The sequence below is a fragment of the Varroa jacobsoni genome, unplaced genomic scaffold (assembly GCF_002532875.2).
Source record: "Varroa jacobsoni isolate VJ856 unplaced genomic scaffold, vjacob_1.0 scaffold_1376, whole genome shotgun sequence".
NCBI lineage: Eukaryota > Metazoa > Arthropoda > Arachnida > Mesostigmata > Varroidae > Varroa > Varroa jacobsoni.
Window position 1 is genome coordinate 471,503 of NW_019214278.1, and position 21,853 is coordinate 493,355.

General features: G+C 38.6%; 1 protein-coding gene across 1 annotated transcript; it reads left to right on the forward strand.

Annotated features, from left to right (window-relative positions):
- The first annotated feature begins 1,625 nt into the window (after nt 1-1,625).
- Nucleotides 1,626-8,930, forward strand: LOC111269289 (alpha-tocopherol transfer protein-like). The gene is made up of 5 exons (XM_086972040.1): nt 1,626-2,697; nt 3,616-3,696; nt 4,505-4,753; nt 6,797-7,102; nt 7,636-8,930. The coding sequence occupies exons 1-3, from the start codon at nt 2,104-2,106 to the stop codon at nt 4,724-4,726; spliced, it is 897 nt and encodes a 298-aa protein (XP_086828166.1). The 5' UTR covers nt 1,626-2,103; the 3' UTR covers nt 4,727-4,753; nt 6,797-7,102; nt 7,636-8,930.
- Nucleotides 8,931-21,853: the final 12,923 nt, after the last annotated feature.

Sequence of the window (21,853 nt, forward strand, 5' to 3'; positions counted from 1 at the left end):
CGAAAACTAATGAATCGTGTATTGTGCCCAGTTGTATATTATACATATAAGACTAAGTTGCAGTTATTATATGTAAAGTTACGAGCTAGGAGAGGCGATGTAGCGCTTGTAGCGTTGGACATATAGGAGGCAAAGAACAATGTTGTCTTTAGTTGTTAGTTTCAATGAACGCATTTATACAAGCGCCATTCAATCCTATTAAGTAATAGCCAAAAAAAAACAGTTTTTCCGTAATACGTGCATACGTGTAATGCTTTTCTATATAATTTTAGAGGGACGCGCTTTGGCCAAGAGGTTTGATTGTCGTTTTCTCGAGACGTCCGCTTGTATCGGTCACAACGTTGATGAGCTGCTTGTAGAAACCTTGAAACAAATTCGACTTCTGAAGCGCCGCTCACCGTCGCTTCCCGGTTGGTCACTATCGTTTCCGGCAAAGTTCGTCGCGTGTTCAGAAATCACCGATCTGCCATCGCTTACCGGTGCATCCGCTCCGTCGAACGCGGCAAATTCAACTCCATGTTCGGCTGCGATAGCCGGGCGGTCAGAGGCTCGAACCTTCTGCTTTAAAGCGAGAAGTTTCTCACGGAGGTTTTAGACTTGGTGCGATTCTAGCAGGACGCGGTCTTATGATGATCTGGACGTCCTGTGAGATGACGCACAAGTTTAAGATTTTCTGATAGGATGTTTTAGCGTAACTCTCTTTGTGGCAAAAAAAAACAACTAAATCGAAAGTAGATTGACAGAAGTGGACTAAGAATTGTAAAATTTTGTGAAACACGCCAGACTTTCTGCGAACAACGAGCCAACAGAAGCATACGTAATGGAACCCTTAAGAATATATCTGTGGTGTATTAATGCTTACATAACTTTAGCTATGACAACTAGTCATTCTTAAAACGTTTGAATTGTCTAAGCTTTTCTGGAAATTATTTTTCGAGGTAAGTCTGAAGAGTATGCCTTGTGCGACGAATTTTTGTGGTCGCGACCCAGGGTCTTTATTTCCGTATTGCTTATTTACATATAGATACTATCTGCTTTAGATCAACAAACGAAAGGTTTTAATTACATTTTATTATGCTGTTTATTGTGTAAATAAATATTTGTAGTTGTAGTTGTGATATAATACATGAATGGCCAGAAATTGTTGCACAAATAAGCTATAATAGCTACGATTCATATTGGCGCTATGGAAAAAAAAACATTGATAACGATATCTAGCGCGTAACGATCATTTGAAGTTTCGCGACGAAAGCTTTGTGTCTACAGCGATGAGTCTATGTTGTACTTATTTAATTTGCTTTCATAAACCTCTTACTAGAAAGAGCAAGCTAATATTCGAATTTCTCTAGATCGGTCTTCGAAGCTGGTCGAGAATACAGACGAGGGAAAGATCTTTCGTTGACACAGACCGCTTACTGACAAGACGTCTAGAGGAAGTAACTTAATTCTATCAATTCGTATTTAGTAGTTCAAGTAGAAATTAATAAATAGACTATTTGCTATTACGTAAATAGCTTTCAGCTTGCTTGACTTGATAGAAGATAGTCTTTGATTCTCAGAATGATAAGATCAGAGTTATTCGGCAACTTAGTATAAAGTATCTCTACAAAGATGACGAACTAGAAAGTTCATTTTACTGGAGCTAACAAAACGAGCATCAGTAGAGATTTAATCATGTAGTTTTAATAGACAATTGAATCTGCAGACTTAAATCTTGCAATCCTTTGTGAATCTTGTCTCGATCTTTATCTTGAAATGACTTATTTTTGGACGTATCCGTAGAGACGATCTTCAGAAAAAATCCTTTAAAGCGGAGAGTTAAAAGTTTTGAGTTCCAAGTATGCCTCTATATATAATGCCGGTACAGGTTTTGGGCGGTACCTTCTCACATATATTGAACAGCGCTACAAGGATTGGTGCTTTTACTTAAACAACTTTTCAAATGCCATAAATAGTCGACACGCTGCGATACCCTATACCAGTTAAATTCAGTATTTTATACCAAGTGGCACTGAGATCAGCTCCTAAAATGTAAGAGATAATAATTACTAGTTTTGTGGATCACACAATAGAAGAGTTTGCCGTAATTCCCATGTTGAAACCATGAGTGACCTACGGGATTGGGAAGATCGTGCTCGTGAAGAACTTAACGACATCCCTGAGTTACGAGAGGCTCGCCTCAATGAGTTTCGTCGAGCTATGCTCAAGCTTGAGACTGAAGATTTCAAACCTTCGCAGGATGACGGGCTTTTGATGTTATTTTTGCGCTCAAGAAAGTTTGACCTTGAGCGAGCTTTGAAGACATTTAAAGCATGGGCTGTTATGCGAACGGTTGATCCTGACGTATTTTTTCCTTTGGGCAAAGGACCTATGGACTATCGTCACGTCATCGATTTACCCATATTTACAGTGATGCCCCGAGTAAATCATGACCGTACGACAGTCATCGTAACCACATACAAGCACTATAACCCGAACAAGTTTAATTTCCTTGACATCTTCACGTTGGGATCGATGCTATGCGCTTACTTACTTCGAGATCCCTATATCCAAACGTATGGTGTGCGCTGTGTAATCGACTACCGTGGACTACATACGACGTGTCTCAAAGCAATACCATATAAGTATATAAAGGCATGTATTTCACTACTATGCCCATCTCTTATATTCGGCTCTGATAGAATTTTTATATGCATATAATTGATTTGAGAGCAACTGAAGCAAAGAGCAGACGTTTCCCTAGTATTTTCCTAGCATATTACAATAATGCAACTTATTGCTGAGTTTGTTTCAGGTCCTATATTTTTTTTTTTTTTTTTTTTTAGAAAAAAGTTCGGGGTCCTCTTTTTTTGGATAGACGCCTTGATTTTTAGCCAAAGTTATTATTGTATTTTTCTTTCAAAGTTGATAAGATTTCAGGTTCTTATTTTTTCTGCATTTTCTCTATCTATTATTTGACAAGTTGTATCTCAGAAATAGTAGCCTTGCTTTTATAGCCTCGCTTAGCGAGAGAATACAATTAGTATACTTTTTATCGATAATTATTTTTCTTTGGCAAGAACGTTAGTTCAACGTGTTTTGAAATGTTATACTTTTAGGGCAAGTGAAAATTACTGCGGCATTATTTCTAAAGCTGTACGAAATTAAACACATACTAAATATAGGAAAAACACGTATAGATTCTTCTAGATTCCTGTCAAATGCGTGAAAAGGGACAAGATGATTGCTTGTAGTAGAAGCAAATAATATCTTGAATCCTAAGAAATGTGCATGTGTTAAAACATGAGGTTTAGAAGATTTTTGAAAAAAACTCAGACTACAGTTTTACAGCTCATGATAATGGAATTTTTGAAAAACACGATATAGGGATTTACAAATATGTAGGTGATCGAAGAGATATACTATAGTCCATCCGTAACGAATAAGCTTATTATGCAAAATTATATAGTTATTTGCGGTTATCAAAGGTTAACAGTACTTCAGTTCAAATGACCAAACATCTAGTAGGTTGCTTCGATTCAGCATGAAACTATAAGCAATTTGGAGTTATTCCAAGAGAACTCGATCAAACTAATCTAAGCTCATAATAATATAAGCGTTTTTTGAAAATTATAGGCAATAGTTTTGGGAATTCGTGATGGCTGTCCAGCGCGCATAAAAGGAATTCACCAAGTTCATACACCAGGTTTTCTTCAGGTCGATGTTTTAAAACTTTCATGTTAAGCTTCGAACGCATAACATTTAGCAGCATACCTTTACTGTTTCCGCAAAAGATGGCGCTGCTGTCTCTGAACACTGTGAGATTTGAATACATGATTAGCTCTTGTTTTCAGAGTGTGTGATGACGTGTTATTTGTTTATTTCGCAAGAGTGTCTGCTACGTTGGGCCAGCCATGGCAGCACACGTTGTAGACCTGAATTTGATACTGATGCACTTTGTGATGGTGTTTTTAGAAGAATACAAGTAGTCCTACCCGCGAGTCTTCAGTTTATTTCTTATTGAGTTAAACGGTATCATCAAGAATAGTTAACGAACGTTTATCAATCATATATCCTCCCCTCACCCGGTCAACCCAAATAGCATCGACAAATATACAAAACGAAAAAACAATATATATATATATATATATATATATATATTTGAAGTTGCTTGACATTTTTAGTAAAGAACAAATAGATGAACTTGCTGGCTGGTGTATTTTATGGCTATTATAGTCTGCTTGTAATTAAATATACACTGTCGTGCCAGGAAATGGTCACAATCACATGCGACGAAGGTTTGTCTCAACTGAAAAATACTTCAATTTTAATTTCTATTTGTGTATGAATTTTGGCAAATTCGCACATTCAAAAAATTCGGATATATAAAATTCTCCAGCAGATATTCTCCAGATATTGTTTGTCGTTTGAAAGAACATCTTGCAACCGTTAATGTGGTAATATTACTATGTCACAATGATAGGCTAAGATGTAGCTTAATTTGCTCTTTGTTATTCGTTTTTAGATGTTATACTATACTATAAAGCCACTTCTGGATTGCAAGCTCACCTCAAGGACCCATTTTCACCATAAAATAGCGGATCTATACAAATACATTGACCCACAAATTTTGCCCGAAGAACTGGGGGGTACTTCTGGGCCAATGAAACCAGGAAAACTTGAAGAGAATTTCTTGGCCAGTCACGACGACATCGTTCAACTCAACTACTGCGGCTACATCATATAACTGAACTACAATTTGATTCCTTGAATGGTACAGAGATACAATTATCGTTTTAAGTAATCGATACTAACCAGGTCCATTGAAGTTCTGAAAGATTACTAAGTTTAAGAATAAACAGGCTGTAGTAAGCTGTTCAAATAATGCCTCTATAGAGTGGGCAGAGCTCTCGTTAGACCCAAATTCACTGCAATGCAGTTCTGAGTACACTACATCTCTAGGTGGTTGGCTGGATCTGAGCTAGAGAACCTCTCGCTTAGGTTATCCTCAAAGGTTTCTCGAAGATATAAATCTTTGAGCATTTCTCAGTGTATTCAGTCAATGGCTCCGAGGTAAATCTTTTGGGTTTGCATCAGTTATTCTACACGGCGTACCAATGATATAATTCTGCTCCGCGCTGTTTCACATCAGTTGGATAGATTTGGAGGGCAATTTGTTCAATTGTTTTTAAGTATTATCGAATTTAATAATCTACGTTAGTTTAGCAAGTTCGAACAATTTAATAGATTAATCTAAAAACCAGATAAGTTTTATATTTGATTCTCTTTTATAACTAATGAAAAGCTTCTTTGTTTCGTCTCGTCTGTTCTACAGTTATTTAGCAACGAATTTATACCTTACCCGAATGGAAATATTATTGGCTCAGTTCAGTATCAGTTTATTTACTATTAATTTACATTGACAATCAATATAATTTGTGCGAAAGAACCAAACATGCTAAATGACAAATAATTATAGAAGCAAGCGTTTAAGGGTAAATAAATAGATGAATGAATAGAACTTTGTTCAGTGGCAGTGCCGTATCATTCCCAAGCTTTCTTAAAAAGCTTCCTGCGCTAACCTAACGATTATCAAAGTCTTAGATGATTGCCTGGATAACTTAGTCGGACTTCTCAGGAGGGTGTATATTCTTTTAATGGACTGTGCACCCAAGGAATAACTGTTGGTGTGCTTCATCTATACATAAAAAGCTCCTAATATTACCCATTTGCGACAATGTACGATCGTACAGAATTCAACTATTTTGGTTTGCTACTTAGCCACTAATAATAAATAAAAATATTTGCCCATTATCTCCAGTTTGATTTCCCTAAGACGGGGTAGAGTGTATTGCTTTAACTCTTCGTGGTGGCTGTAATGTATTAGCGTTATAAAGCTGAATAAGCTCAAATCGAATTGTATAGATGACAAGTTGGTAGGCTGGTAAAATACTAGACAACATAATGATAAGCGGCTACCCCCACCCCGCACCTCCAAAAAAAATTACCCAGATTATTTGAATCACTAAGTTTTCTCTTGAGTCACAAAGCTAACGATATTATATATATAGCGATGTTCAAGCTACATATTCTCAAATTAAAGAGCACAGTACCGAATACACCCAAGAAAAAATAAAATTAGATTATAATTATTACGATATTATGTACAGTACTAAGTTTACTGTAAACCGAAAGTAATTATTAAATTTTTGTGAGCATTTATGGCTATATTTTAAATAATGTGCTTTAGGGTAACTCGTGTTTTTACCGTCTGGAGCAGTTATTAAGATTAATCCGCATAGTCTTAATAGTTCGATGTTTTTCTTTCAACTGCCTTTCAACCGAGACAGCTAATTCTCTCGTAGACAGCTTACGTATCGGATAATTACTAATTGTTTTGTCATTTTTCTATTTGCTTACTCAATAGTTACTTTTTCGGGGATATTTAGAAATAGCCATCTCTCCATATTTGTATGACCACCATTTCGATGTCATATATTCACAGTGTCTATGGCTTTTACGTGCAAAACTGTATGAACCATAGACTCGAAGCTATGGTGTTTGATTATACTGAATGGATATTCATGGGCCACGTTATCTAGGCGCTTGTCATTAAGAAGTAATTACTGCCAAAGCGGGCGAACACAAAGCCTGACTCAACTACAAGATATCACCTATTAATTTTACGTTAGGCCAAACAGTACACAATAGCCAAGCGTAGGTTCAAATGTAGCTTAACCTTTTCTTTTTTTTGTAACCAAAAAAGATAGTAACACAGAGATTTGCTTTTATTTAAAAACATTCATTTGCTTTCAAGTGATAGAGGGTGCTATCAAGGAACTCTGATCGTCATTAGACACGTTCCAAGGGACACTGCGACATCGCTGCTACATTGATCTTTTACTTGGTTGCATTTTAACAGAGACTGTTAGAATGTCATTTGCGTGGGGCTGTATAGTGAAGTCCTTGTACACTCTATCAAGACCTTGTCAGGGCAAAAAGGTACAAATAAAAAGATACTAACAACACTACTCTTTCTGAAGCTGTCTGGGATATGGCGTGCAACTCAAGCCTTGCACCAGCTGACAAAAATTGCAACTTATAAATGCGTCCTTCTTCGTAGGTAAGTGTAGTTTTTGCTGCTTAGCATTCTTATGTTTAACGTGGGCACCTATCTAAGAAAAATGTATCTATCTATGCCGATATATTCACGCATATTGATCATACTTCCCTATGTTTACGTGCTGCTTACGAAAATATTCAATGTGATTGGTACAGATCCCAAAAGCTCGTAATTTTCTTCTGTCAGCTACACTTCATAAAAAATAGCCTAAAGCTGTTTGTAAATGATGCAGACGCCACATTTTTGAGAAACCGTAATAAAAGAAAACAATTATAAAAAACCATAATACTCAACAACCGTATCGTGAGCTTCGTACAAGATTTGTAATACATAATTTGCCTATGTAGGGTAATAATATAGGCATTCCTAGAAGTTGCGTTCTAAAATGCAAATACAAATAAGATTTCCAGAACTGAAGCAGAACACGCGAAAAGCAGGTGTGCTAGCTGCTTTGATTAGGTGCAGGTTTTTTCCGAAACACGCGTATGGCCTTTACTAATGTAATCATGATTAACGGAACTCCTACCGCAAAGGAAGGTGTGTGCGGAAGGTGATTGAGCAAGGATCCAATGCGATCTGCGATGGAAACGTCGACCTGCCGCTCATGTTATTAGGGAAACGTTTAAAGATACACATGTCTTGATGCGGAATTGAGCAAATCGAAACCGTGACCGTAGAGAATACCAGTTACAATGAACGTTCAGGTCGATACATGCAAAATATGTCATACTGGTAGTTATCGCTATTTAACCAGTGCTTATGAACAAGTCACATCTAAATAGTCCCAATAAGTAGTAGCCAGGCTCTACAGATGTGCCTAATTTACTGCTCGTGGAACTCATCAATGACGATTTAGACTAAGAGAAAAACGGAGCTGAACATGACAGAGAAATGAATTCGTTAGCTAACTTAGTCTGTAAACACTTTGTCCAAAGTGATCCATTCACATTGTGTGCATTTGGGACAAATGATTGCCTACAACCAGGTACGTAGCCTCTATACTGTCCACAAACAACAGACAAAGACTTTGTTGTGTTACGGATTCGTTGTATCGGAGGATTGCTTCAAGATTATATCGAGCGTTTTCACAGGAGACAACTGTTCCTGTTCGTATGACAGGATTTTAGAAAAATACGATACTGTATGATGGGCTAATGTCACCTTTCAGAGTTTTACGGTTTAAGGCATATGGATATCCTCGCATCATCCGCAAACAGCCATTTTACGGATCAGAAGACGTAGGTCTCATCTTTTTACCTTCTTGGAGACTACTATCGCTAGCGCGAGTCGATCGGATGTTCTCGTAATGACCTGCTCTGTCGCAAAGTATACTAGTATAGAGCCATGAATGACATCCAATGCCTATGCTAAACCTATAATTGCTATCGTTTATAGTATCATTAATAGAATGAGATACAAAGCTTAAGATACTGAGAGAATGTGAGCCGGCGAAAGAACAGATTTTTTTTTTAGCATCGTGCGAAAATCAGAACCACGCACTTCGAAACGAACATTTCCATCAGATACCCCGAAAGACGTTTCAGATAACTTATTCTAGCTAATCAAAACAGTTCTCAATTGATCTATGTAATTCACTGAAATATTACGAGTTTAAAAAGTTGTTTATGCCAATGGCGCTATCGACGGGATTATCGGAGCCGATTTAGCTAGAATTATCTGATTTTTACGTGTTACGACATGCTCCAAGCATAATGGAGCGATTAATTGTTACTTTACTACGAATCCCGAAATTACTGGCAATGAGTGGACGGCACGATAAAAGTTAGAAAAAGTACATAAATAAAGTTACAACAACGACCAAGCCTAATCTCCACTTCTTTCTATACGGCTCATACGCGTTTTGTGGGGCTAATGGAAGTGCAGCGGGCAAAGACGGGTGCGGGAATGGTGATGTTTTGGGCATACCGAGAACTCCGATCTTTAATCTCCTCTACAAACTTCTCTCGGAGGAATAAATGAGTCTAATAGTGCTACAATGGTGCCATTTATATTTTACATACCATTTAAGAGAGATTTCCGTAAAAATGGACGTTTGTCTTGGATATTCTAGATTTAAGCAGAGCTGGGTAAAATGCGGATCCTGCGTATGTCATGAGCGGCTTAACATGTATCTTGATTAGTCCGATGTATAAAGTCGGGTCTTTCAGAACAAATAGGTGTAATATCCAGTTCGAGCGGCGTGTTGCGCGGAGAAATGTATCTATCGCATGCTTTATGCACTCTAGGATAACCGTCGTGGCAACTTTTGAAACGTGAATAGTTCTTACTGTCTGATTTTACCAGTGGATCACACATGATTGAGATCTCTGCGCCCAGAATATAGAACGGTACTTTTTCCTTAATTGATAGTTTTATATCTAATCGTTTGGCCCTCTCGGAAAACTTACATAGGGCCCTGCAACCGCAAGCCGTCTCGTCTCTGCATCTAAATCTACATGCGTTTTACAAACATAGATGGGGATGATAAGTGCATAGTTGAATTTATATAGAAAATACACTTGAGGGGTTTCAGGATTAATTCTGTACTGTGACGTTATACCCTTCGATAGAGATTTGTGTTCCTTATAGATATATAGAAAAACAAAAAAAAAGAAATAGAATCTACACCCTGAACGAAACAAAAAATCTTGCTGATTTACAATCACTTACAAAAGGAACTTATGCCAATTAACATTAGGCGATGTTAGCTGACCGACGGCTTTCTAAGTAGTGGTGCCGACTACATATTACGGCATTTCTAAGACTTTTTCTAATTCTAGTTGTTACTTTAATAATATACATTTGTTATTAGACAGGTGCTAAAGATTTTCGCAAATGATTATGGAGCGCTAGTTAAAATAGAACAAAATGGCGAGTAGGTGATTCTAGATCTTATTATGATTTCCTATAGGGAAAAGCGTGCTCGAGAAGAACGTATATTGCGCAGCTATTATTTAACGATACTAAATATAACCTACTCAGGCATCGGTGAAGCAAAGAAACCCAACCTTTGCTTGAGTCTGTTGCATAATCACTACGTTTTATTAATCATATAATCGAACCTCTTCTAATCAGAAATTCAGACCACATTTTAACTAACAATATTCTAATTCTTGCGGGACTGTTTTGTAACAGAATATGTTTTGATAAAATCAGAAGGAACATAAGTTTCACTGTTCTCTTTTCTAGAACCTGATTTGAAGCTATTTCGCCCATAATTTTAAATCACGTAAAACAACAGGTCAGATGACTAGAAGTTTCTTCAATTTGGGGTACTTATTTAACTTGGCATTTCGGCTAGTTTTCAATAAAGTTTAAAAACTGTGCGACTCAATTCAAGGGCGGCAGATTTCATATAAAGAGGACTCTTGTTAAGGTAAACGTGCTACATACGATATGCGAATAAAAAAGGTAGCAGCGAATCGATACCGTAATCGAATGATGAGGAGTTAAAAAGAATATACTGCCTTTCAGGACTTGGTTTTTGTCAGGTTACGATAACGTATAATGGTAGCACCACTGGCAGGCCTCAACGTGTTATCAGTTGAGCGTAGAGAATGAAAGCATGATTGAGTGTGAATTTTTTCGTGCTATAGATTTTACCGTTTTTTAAGCAAATAACGAATGTATTCGTTTCACAATAAATATTGATTAATATACTGCTTAGTTAACCTCAGAATAGGGCAATTGACTGTTTCTATTTTTCAAAAACCGTCTTTAACAATTATTTTTGAAATTATATTTTTTTTGGCATAATCCTTAGGTAAAAACACAGGATGTCTCGAAAAAAACGTACATAGAGTTTGAATAATAATAATAATAACAACTTTATTTCTTATCTGCATATGATTAATATTCAAGTTATAGCTACATAAAATGCATAACCTTTGTCCTACCGCATCCAACCTTATTGTCGTTCTAATCAATACACTGCAGACGACGATTGATTGCTGGTTCATAGACCTTAACAAATGTTTTTAGCGCGCGGATTTTATCTTTAATAAAACCTATTGGCGAAAGGTTTAGGGCATGACCAAACTATTTTATGGAATCCCTTCGTACAGCCCATTTTATCCATAACATTAAATGTGACGGACACTTTTGGGATCATTATAACTTTCCAGTGCCCTTTCTTAACTAGTGCAGCATGTTGAAGCACCCTAAACAATTTAATTCTTCTTATATTTACCTTACACACGATTAGTTCTAGGTCACGTAGGTGAGCCTACATTTTCATACTTCCAATTGAATTTTGAAGTAATTTTTTTGGTCACACGTTGATGTTGGTCTACTCATTATTTCTAACTAATTACACACTGAAAAAAGAACGACCAAAAAAGAGTGCACACGTTTTAACCATTCATACCTTGTGAATCTAAAAATAAATAACAAAAACACTCATATCAGCTGCAGTCATCACAGTACCAGTGTGCTAATGCGATGTGTGAGTATGGAAGAAGGACGTGCTTCTCATACGGAAAGCGACCAGTAACGACGGCGTCAATGGACACTGTAAAAACAAATGAGCTAATTAGAGTACAAATATATAACGAATATGCAACGTTTCCTCTGCTTCTCTCTGTTGTGCGTATAAATCTCTCTATCTCTCCCTCTTGCAGTGTTCTGCGTTTGCGCCAAAATCTATTTCCCGGCCACTTGGGCAACAACAGATATAACGTAACGTTGCTTCATTGGTGATTAAGCCACAATAAGACCTGTAGCGCAAACGTTACGTTGGATTAGTCTTATGGCCAAACAGATCAATTAAATGTTGACAAAACGATGCTATATTTTCATTGTGGATTAAAGCAATGTCAGCTATAGCAGCGTAGGGACGATGGTGCTACGACGGATTTCGTATGCAACACCAATATCTACCATCAGAGTGATACGAGGATAGGAATGGGCGCTGCGAACTGTCGCCGTGCGAACAGATGACGATGCTTAATCTCGTATGAAAACGACGAAACCAGTTTACGGGGAGAGTGGAAAGGCAACTCCGTCAAAAAGGTAAGGACCAACGCATGAATGAGTAAGGGCAGCTAGAAGTCGATGTATACATAGCCCTTGCTTTCGTTGGAGGGTGCAAGTAGGCCAATATCCCTTATCTTATGCATATGCCGATGTGGTTAAATCTTAACGTGTGCAGTGCAAAGAACCGCACGGGGTCGCGTGAGTGAAACTTGACGCCCTTTACATAAATATGTATACATACAAACGAGGAACTGAAATGAATACGACCTGACGTGTTATGGAAAGAAAATGCTTTTTTGCGGCTGTACGATCTTATGAGGGGTAACTAGGACTGCTAGCACTTTTCTGATTAACGATGGCTGTCGATGATGGATTGTTAGTTAGCATCTTGTAACAGGGGGAACGAAAGAACTGCTAGTCACTATTGACCACAATGATAAAACTACTGGTTAACATAATAGAAATGTCAAATCTAGGGCTAAACCAACGTGGGTATCCGCTTACATCTTGACATATGCGACAACCTATCTACTTACAAAATCGGGCATATTTCTGACAGATAGGGTATGAAGTATACATATAAAAGCTCAAAGACAAAAAAAAAACGTATAAAACCGAATACATACGACAATTGTTACAGATAGACTTGTTCTAGGTCAAATAGGCATTTGTTCGTGTCCGTTAGTATTTTATGTAAGAGACCTTAAGTCCGCATTGAATAAAGCCTAAGAAATCGATTTTCTTATATGAAGAATAGACAACAGGCCTAAAACTTTATTCGAACGCAACAACTTAGTACACAGAGTTGAATAACTGCATAATGTAACGATTTAAAACCTGATACTTAATAAATGCATAATCTCTTATAATAAAGACATTTCTTTTCATATTTGTGGAAGCTGCCATGATATTAAAATGCTTAATTACCAATAGCTAATCGTTGATTTTAATTAGATCAATACGTCTTGCAATCGAGAACAACATAACGATATTTAAAGGCTTTTTTCGAACATTTTGTTAAATTAGACGCGCTGCGCAACTCAAGGGAAAAAGGGACAGGAGTCAGTATACAGAAAGAATTTTTTCTTCTACAAGTCCTGCTCAGTGCTTCTGTGTCCAGTGAAAGACATTGGACATTAACCGTTTTTAGCCTGATGACCGACGCCTCATGGTTGCTCAACTAAAATATTAGGTGTAATGAGGTCCCGATTATTGAGTTAAGGCTTAGGCTTTGTGAAAGGTGAAATGACTTTCGAATGGCTGTGTTTACGGTCACGTAAAGGGACTCATGTGGGTCTGAACGTCAACTAATTCTCCTCTTGCTGGCGGAGACCAGCCCAAGGAGAGGCGAACGATATAGCATGTAGCAGGTGTGAGAAGTATAAATATGATGTTAGATCGTTGTTACAATTAACTTGAGTTACGTAGGCGGATCGGCAAGCAAATTATCATAGTCAAAATTGTAGAAAAATTCAACTTGATTAGGGGCGGAATGAGACGTCAATCATGCTCTCCATCTCGAGCGATATAGAGCCTAATGTTTAGTAGGTTTTGTCATGCCGAATACCATTTATTGCTTTGTTCGCTTTTTTACATATGGCGTCTCTATATCTATATTTCTACTGGCATACACTATTACTAAAAATTATGGTTTGATTGCTCCTAATTTACGCACAAGCGTTCGCTTGCGCGCCCAAAGCCCAACCTTCATAACAATTTCATTTATATAACACATTATCGGATCATTTTGTAACTAAAGTCACAATTCAGCCGAACTGTTCAGTTGGACTTTATTTGCAATAAAGTTGTATGTTACCACATGACTTTGCTACAACACTATGTTAAGTAAATTCCGTTAGCTTAAGAAAGATCGTTTCTTGCAGATCTTCAGCAAAATGATAACATAGTTTAAATATCAATTATATTTGAAATAATCTAAATGCAACCCAAACCCAATCGTCTCCCTACTTTTCTTAGAACCCAGTTCCCTCACACGGATCTTCGAATTGTAGCTGGTGTTTTCAAGAGTAACGCTACTGTGCCTTCTTACTGCTCTCTCATACTGCTGTCTAGCCTTTATTTTTATTTTGAATGCGACACGATTATTATTTTCCCTAGTGTTGCCCTGGGGCAGAACTCCTTCTCACCGCAACCCTTCGTTTCTCTCACCGAAAGCGCAGCGGATTTACCTACTGGCGAGTGGTTTAGTCTTCCCGAAGTATACCAGCACCCCAGAATCCTACTTACCTCCTCGCAAGAATGCTTGCCCCGCTGTCAGAAAGTAAAAACAGCGCAAGAGTCTTATAAGCTAAAACTCAATAAGAAGTAAGAGGGCGGCAGGCAGCATGGAGGGATATAAAGGCTTTCAGTAAAAGTTCAGGCAACGCACGACTCTCGCACGAAGCACAGAGAAAGAAAGTCATGTAGAAAGACGCCATTCAAAGCCTAAGAAATGAATTCATTCATTCACTGCTTTAGTCCTTGGAATCGTATGTTTTTTTTGTTGTTATGAGTGTTTATTTTGTGGGTTGTCTGCAGGAGCCTTCGTAGCAAGTACGTATGCACGTGACCTTAGTTTGCGTGGTGTAAGTGGCAGCTGTTAACGAATAGTGGTAGCTGTGGCAGTCTGGTACCGTGCCACGACGGTGTCCGTGTTGTAGGAAAAGGTTGCAGCAAGGCAAAAGGCGCCGTGCTTTTAAGAGAAGCGTCCGAACACGCGACAGCCGCAGCCAAAAACGGAACGACGAAACGAAGATGAATGCAAAGCAGGTTTTTTATAATGAAAGAAATAGAGGGGGCAAAATTTTAAATATACGCACGCATTCGGCCTAGTCGACGCTCTCTCTTGCTTCCATGGTATGCGACGCCCAGAAACACCGCTAAACGTCATCCGCCATCATGCACGCCATCCAGCAAGCGCCACCATCACCACACACTCGAACCTCGTTGTCCCCTTTCGCGACGTATGGATCAAGCCTACTCTCATGAATGGTGGCACCGGAACGAAGTCGTCCCGCAGGCTTCCGTCATGCATGTGCGAACAAAAAAGCGAAAAAGTCCCTGCCAGTGCAAAATGGTCGACGATAACACTGTATACCATAGAGAGCAACTGCAATAAAATTAATTAGAAGAACGAATTAAATCAGATGAATGAAAACGTAGAAAACGAAGCACCACTTATGTGTGTAAGAATACGAGCACATGCTCCACGACAAATGGGCCCTGAAAGAAAAACATGTTAGTAACGTTTGGAGCTTTTTATCTCCATATCATTGATACATTACAACTTATTTAAAAAAAAAGGTGCAATCACTGCCGAAAGTAGCGTGCACGTCAACGCGTTAGTAGACGCTGACTATGCTCAAGTAAATGTTTTCATATAACGAGACTATATAGCTAAAACGAACGACTTAGTCGCTAGGGTAGAAGAAGGATTTTAAGAGATTGCTCTTACATATATAGACGATGGCTCAGTTAACCGTGAAGTAAAACATGCTTAAATTAAACAGGCGTTGAGACATATGTAACATTATATGAACATCAAAGAAAACATTTTGCATATAGACTTAGAAAGAAGAGCCCTAGTTGAGGATCAGCATTAGACTGAAACTGCTGGGTCAACTTCAGCCAAAAAGTACGTGCGTAACTTGTGTAAACAATTATCTTTATGAGTGGGACTATGTAACTGAGAAACATCCAACCGTTTCTCAAAACTTTCCTGTCTCTGAAGTACTTTGTCGGGAAAACATAGCCGGAGTTTCTAATTTTTTAGACAAAAAACGACACAACAGATAACCCAGTAATTTGCAGATCAAAGAAATTGAAAATCAACGATTAGCTTCTAGTCATCTGCGGTAATTATTTTTCTACTGGTCGAACAGTAAACGCGATTGAGTCGCTCATACAGGACCGTGGATACGTATAAACGTGTTGCGGACCCAGGAGAGTACGCATGCTGAATTGTGGGTCACATACTGCATGAAGATAGAGGGGATAGTCTGATGCTAAATGCGAGATACGAGGCGGCGTGGTGGTGTTAAGCGACACCTAAACGACAGGATACAGACGAATGAGAGAAATGGCTTTACATGAGCTAATGTACAAGTTAAAGAAGCGGCTCGATGTAATTTTTGTCTAAACTTGTTCTTGATAGCTAGGAGTGCCAATGACCTAAAGAATGATATAGCAATGGACTCAGTGACAGATGCTTATTAAGTTTTTGGATATATACTTGTCGATATTTCATAGTTTTTCCAGACATATCTAGTCTTGAGGACTGGATAGTTTGTTGCTATAATCGGAGATTTCGGTCGTACACACGGTCGTACCCAGGTCTCCGTAACGAATAAGATGTCGCTTAAAGCGGTCATCGAAAGCAGTTGAAAGGCGTAAAGGTGGAGTTGAATATATATTATAATAGATATGCACATTTGAAAACGCTGTGTTAGGTGTTGCCAATTGCATGTGGAGCCTTCGGGAAACACAAACGTTTCTTGATATTATATGTAAAAGGCTGCAAGGAACGCATCATGAGTAGAATAAAGTAGAAAAACGTTTTTATCACAAAAACTTTTCGCCAGATTATATAGACAAGGAGGGAAAGCTACTTTAATAACGAGCCGTGATCAAATGTCATTTAGGACAACAGTTATAATTTTTAGCTTCACTTATACCGAATTAGTTGTAAAGAATTAACAACATTGTATTCTTTGCACATAAGTAGCTTTGACTACACTAATAATGTCATGTCATATAAGCCCTGTTTCAATGCTGCAATGGCTAACTGGCGGTTTACGAGCACGAATCTTGTGTATGATCATCAGTCAGGGTTCTGTGACCTTCTGCAATCATTTCGATCACTAATATTCACTGACCACGCAATTACGTTTCACCGCTGTCAATATTCATCTCAAGTGTATTTGGATACAGGCGATAGAATTTTAGCTGAGGTATTGATGTTGAGAGGTTTCAATCCGCTGAAAAGGTTAAAAATGAGTTTCGAAATAATGCTTGTTTGCTTGAGCAAGGCCAAATTTGTAAGCCAACACAGAACTCAGACTATATTCGAAGTTCCCTTAATGCCAACGGCCGATGTTAAGTTTCTTTTCTAGGAACCACAACGTTATCACCAAGTGTCGTTTTTCTTTTTTTTATACTGTAGGTGTCTTCGCTACTTGTTCGTTCATCGGATGTTTTGGGAGAAAAGGATGTCTTAGATAGACATCCAATGCCAGTAAAAAAAAATCGCCCTATTTGACCATTTTCGACGCCCTCTTTAGGGTGCGCCAGACCCCGCGTGTGTGTATAGCACGGAAGCACAGAGCGACTTGAACCGGCTTTTGTGAACTTCCTATCGGCTACAGAAAAGAAAACCCGCATGGTTTCTATTGGTGTTACGGGTGTCGATTCCACCCCTGCATCGAAAACTCTAGTTTTTCTTTGACACCCCACCAGATTCCTCTGGCAGCCTGCTTCCCCGATCGGCTTCCCATAGCTTCAACATCGCACCAAGTAGGCTGATTTGTCAGCTCTATGCCACTACGGATGCTATCCGCCCAAACCCTGTTCGCTGCCGTCGGCACAATACAATAATAACGTAGTCTCCAAGCGACTTCAAGCTACTTGACGATCCGCTGCTACGGTGGATCGGCCCCGTTGTTGCCACTGCCAAGGCAGAGATCATTCCTGTCCCCGAGTCGGGGGAGAGCGCTCCAATGAGCCGAGTTGGGCTAATAAAGAGGAAGAAAGAAGACAACACGATGTGAGCCATAGAAACCTCCCTTTTTGATCCGCAGATATACAGGAAGTACAGCCAAGACTCCCCACTGAGACGCAATAGATAGCCGTGCGACGTAGTACCACGATAGCATTAAGCGATTCGGATCATTGTACCTACCAGCTTTCACCAACAGCAGTGAGATAAGTTATGGCCACACAAAGAGTTTAGCTGAACGTAATTTCATTTACTAACGATAGATTACTGTTATACATATATATTTTAAATTTCCCGTGTTTTACCGATACAGTTATCTACCCAACAATGGGAACTATTCACTCCTAAGGATTGCATATCAATGTGAATGAATATGTTCGAACAAATATGGGCCACCCGTGATTGTATTGACATGTAAAATCCACCGTCATTTACTTACGCTAGAGTAATCCTCAAATATTACAGAATGCATATGGCTAGCCATTTTATAAATCGTAAAGCGTTAAACTTGTTGGCGTTAGGGGTTAGGCTAAGGGTTTTTTTATACGGGTCTGTACAATGTTAAGCGTTCTCTATTATTAATTCAAATTAATTCCCTTAATATCAGTGGCAGTGACTGATAAATTCTTATAAGTTAGTCGTTCTCCTGTAGGATCGCCATTTTGGAAAATTCCTTGAGTGCGCTGATGACTGAGCGCCCCAGGAAACGAACGAGTGATCTCCTTTGTACCTTCCTAATATAATAATAATAATAATAATATCTAATCGACGCAACTGCATGAAACCAACTCGACGTAAGGCGGCATTTCACCTAAATTTCCCACAAAAAAAAGCTTAGGTAACTTTATGATTCGCATTATGTATAAACATGCACGTTCAGCTTTTATCGGAAGTTGCTTCACTTATTCGTCGTCAAATTGCTTATTGGTAGTGTATATAGCATAGATCCTCATAGCGACAACCGTATAAAACAGGCAAGTGCAAGGAGCATAACGCATACGACCAGGCACATTGTTTCGCCTGGGTTGTCCTAATGACCTCGAGATGTCAGGCCGGCGAAAGGACTGGCAGTTTCACATCTCATACTCAGACCACTCTCACGTAGGCACCTGCAGCAGTAGGAACGCTACCAAAAGCAACAACAACAAATACAACCAAAGGGAAGATTCTGCTACCAGCTATAGCTATTGTATAACGAATAGCGACCGCACCGGTAGCACTATTTGAATTGAATCAGTACCGTTATAGTTCTAAGTGGCCTTATGGATAACGACAAGTAGATGACACAAGCGGCAATTACAATCGAAATGGGAAACACTGAAACAGCAGCAGTGCTCTATGCCACTGCATCCGCCGGAAAGATCTTTTAGGTGTTCGAAACAGGTCCTGATTCTTCGACATGTAGTTCTGCAGGGGTTGATTCCTATCACACAGCAGCAGCGAAACTTCAATAGAAAACGAACGAAGATACGAATCGACTGCGTTAAGCTTTTGCCACGAGAGTAATGGCGTATTCGAGTGCGGTGAGGGCTTGCGTTAATGGTAAGACCGCCGGAGGATGTCTGAGTCCAGCGCTTGTATGTACCATTGAATTTGTTATGCGATAGTGAAAAATGTGCCTCATTGAATGCAGTGTTATACCGGATAGATGTAAGAGAGTGGTTTATTGTTGTAAGATATTCGTAAGACCGGTTCGACTATAATTTGTGGCGAGACAAACGGAAATAGATGACATAGAGTTTTTATTCGAGCCTTTTTTTGTGACATTAGAACTAAAATCTCGAACTGCTCTGAAGCAATTGATATAAACACCTTCTCTCTCTCTCCTCTCTCCAAACAAAATCTTGAAAATTGTTAGTTATCGTCAGGTCTAACATGTCCGCTGTTGGTATAACTATATTTTTTGGTATAACCCTTTTTAGATGTAATTTCTGTAGTAGTTAGGGCATCTAGAATATTTTCTGATCTCTAGGAAAACCGTACCCAAAAGTTGAACTGTGACTCTGAACATATGTTATTTTTAAAGATAAATGAAATATTCATACCCTTATAACTTTGCGCAAAAGTTTCATATTATCACTTGAGTCGCTTCTGCCGTTTAATGGTCGTAATAAGGGAGAACTCAATGTGAGTAACAATCACTTTGAAGCTTCATTGTTCGTATATGTCTTGCAATTTATGAGTAATCGATAAACGATGCTCACCCTTCAGAAGCTTCCAATGTCAATACCCCTAAACCCATCCCATTCTATCACGCAGCTCACATATATATCTAGGTACACGGATGTATCAATGTCGATATATAAATGATAAGCGATCACTAGGCTAATGCACCGAGGTAATCAAATGTGAGCCGCGCTTGTTTCATATCTGGCCTGCCGGATCGTCTTTATTTGGACACTGACCCATTTGGTCCTCGACACTTAGCACTTATTTTTCTCAAGCCGTTTCGAAAGGAGAATTCTTTTCTTCATATTCAACGTACAAACTCAACCCCGGTAGAAACCAGGCAAAACATACTGAAAAAAAAAAAAGAAGTCGTCGGACCGCACAGAATACTGACCACCATTGTACATGTATGCACAGAAGATCCACGGCAGCTTTGCCCTGCTCCTGTTTTGCTATTGGTTTAACTAATTTGGTTTGATATATATATATATATATATATATAGAACAGTGCGTAAATGACGTTTGACTGCCTCAATAATGAAATCTGCACTAACGTTTAAGGCGCTTTGAGTGGTATATACAAATCTCTAAAGTGGCAAAAAAAGGTCGATTGATTTACACCTACTATGAATTAGCTACGGAAGTTGCCACTTTCAAGGGCCTTGAAAGAAGATTTCAAAAGAGGATTTGTCTACGGTTGCGGCCTATGCTTTTATATTTTGTATAGCGATACAAAGTATATTATTAATTCGATATCTAGAAGAGTAATCTAAGGCCGAACATTCTGTTTATAGGTTGCTATGCTATGGAGCAAAATTTTGCTACTTTTGAACGTTTAAAGAGATATGAAAAATGTTGTAAAGCCATTCATAGGCTCTTCTCTTAAGCAACTCAGCTGCTTAAGGCAATTTTTATTTATTACGGTTGGCATTTTCAGCGCTAGAGCTGCATAAAAAGCGAATCACAAGGTTCGACTTCCAGCTGAGACGCAGCGATCCTTTCGAATTGTTCGAACCCTTCATTTCAGCCCGCTGTGCAATGACTTTTGATCAGGGTGAGCACCATACATTAGCTAGGTATTATCTAAAGGAACGCATTCTTTACTCGGCAATATTGCCCGTTGCAAAGGTATAGGAGGCCAGACGTCTTAACTACTAAAAAACGGGCGTTTAAATGTCGAATACGGAGTAGGACATGAACAGAGCAAGTCAACCTTATAAACTTCTCTTTATATACCCAGAAAAAATATTAGAGGCTTAAAGAGTTTCTCGCCGTTAGCATATCATGTATATTATGGTGATTATCAAGATTTGTGTCTTAAATTGGACTGACCAAGAAGGAGCAAGAGAAGTTCCCTTGTGCTTTCTTGACGCTTCACAGTCATATGAATTAATAATATATTTAACTACAAGACGCCAGAGGCCTGTGTTTTGACCTATCGCTATTACTGACAGGTGATCACAGTAATCTGTCTGGAAACAGCGTTCCAACCGTTGTCAGCTCAGGTAGGAGTGTTTCAGTTTATTTGAAGTACGCAAGATGCATGCCATCCTGAACAAATTTCTTCAAAAAGCGTAACATTCGCTGTTTTATTGGCTGGGGCGCCTAAAGTCTTCCGACAAAAAAAAATTGGATTGTTAAAACAGATTATCCATAGCTGGTACCGTAAAATCTAGCCAATATAGTTTAGACTTTTTTATATACCACATTTTTCCAGACGGTCATCAGATAGCGATATGCCATATAGCGAATATATGGTTAAAGTGAAGAGAAGCGTTAGGCTATATTCGCTGATTAGACATTTCTGAGGTATGGATTAGGGCTTCTAAAGTAATGCTGCCAATTTTTGGCAGAAAAAGCTACACGTATCTATACGAAGAATGTGTTATATATAT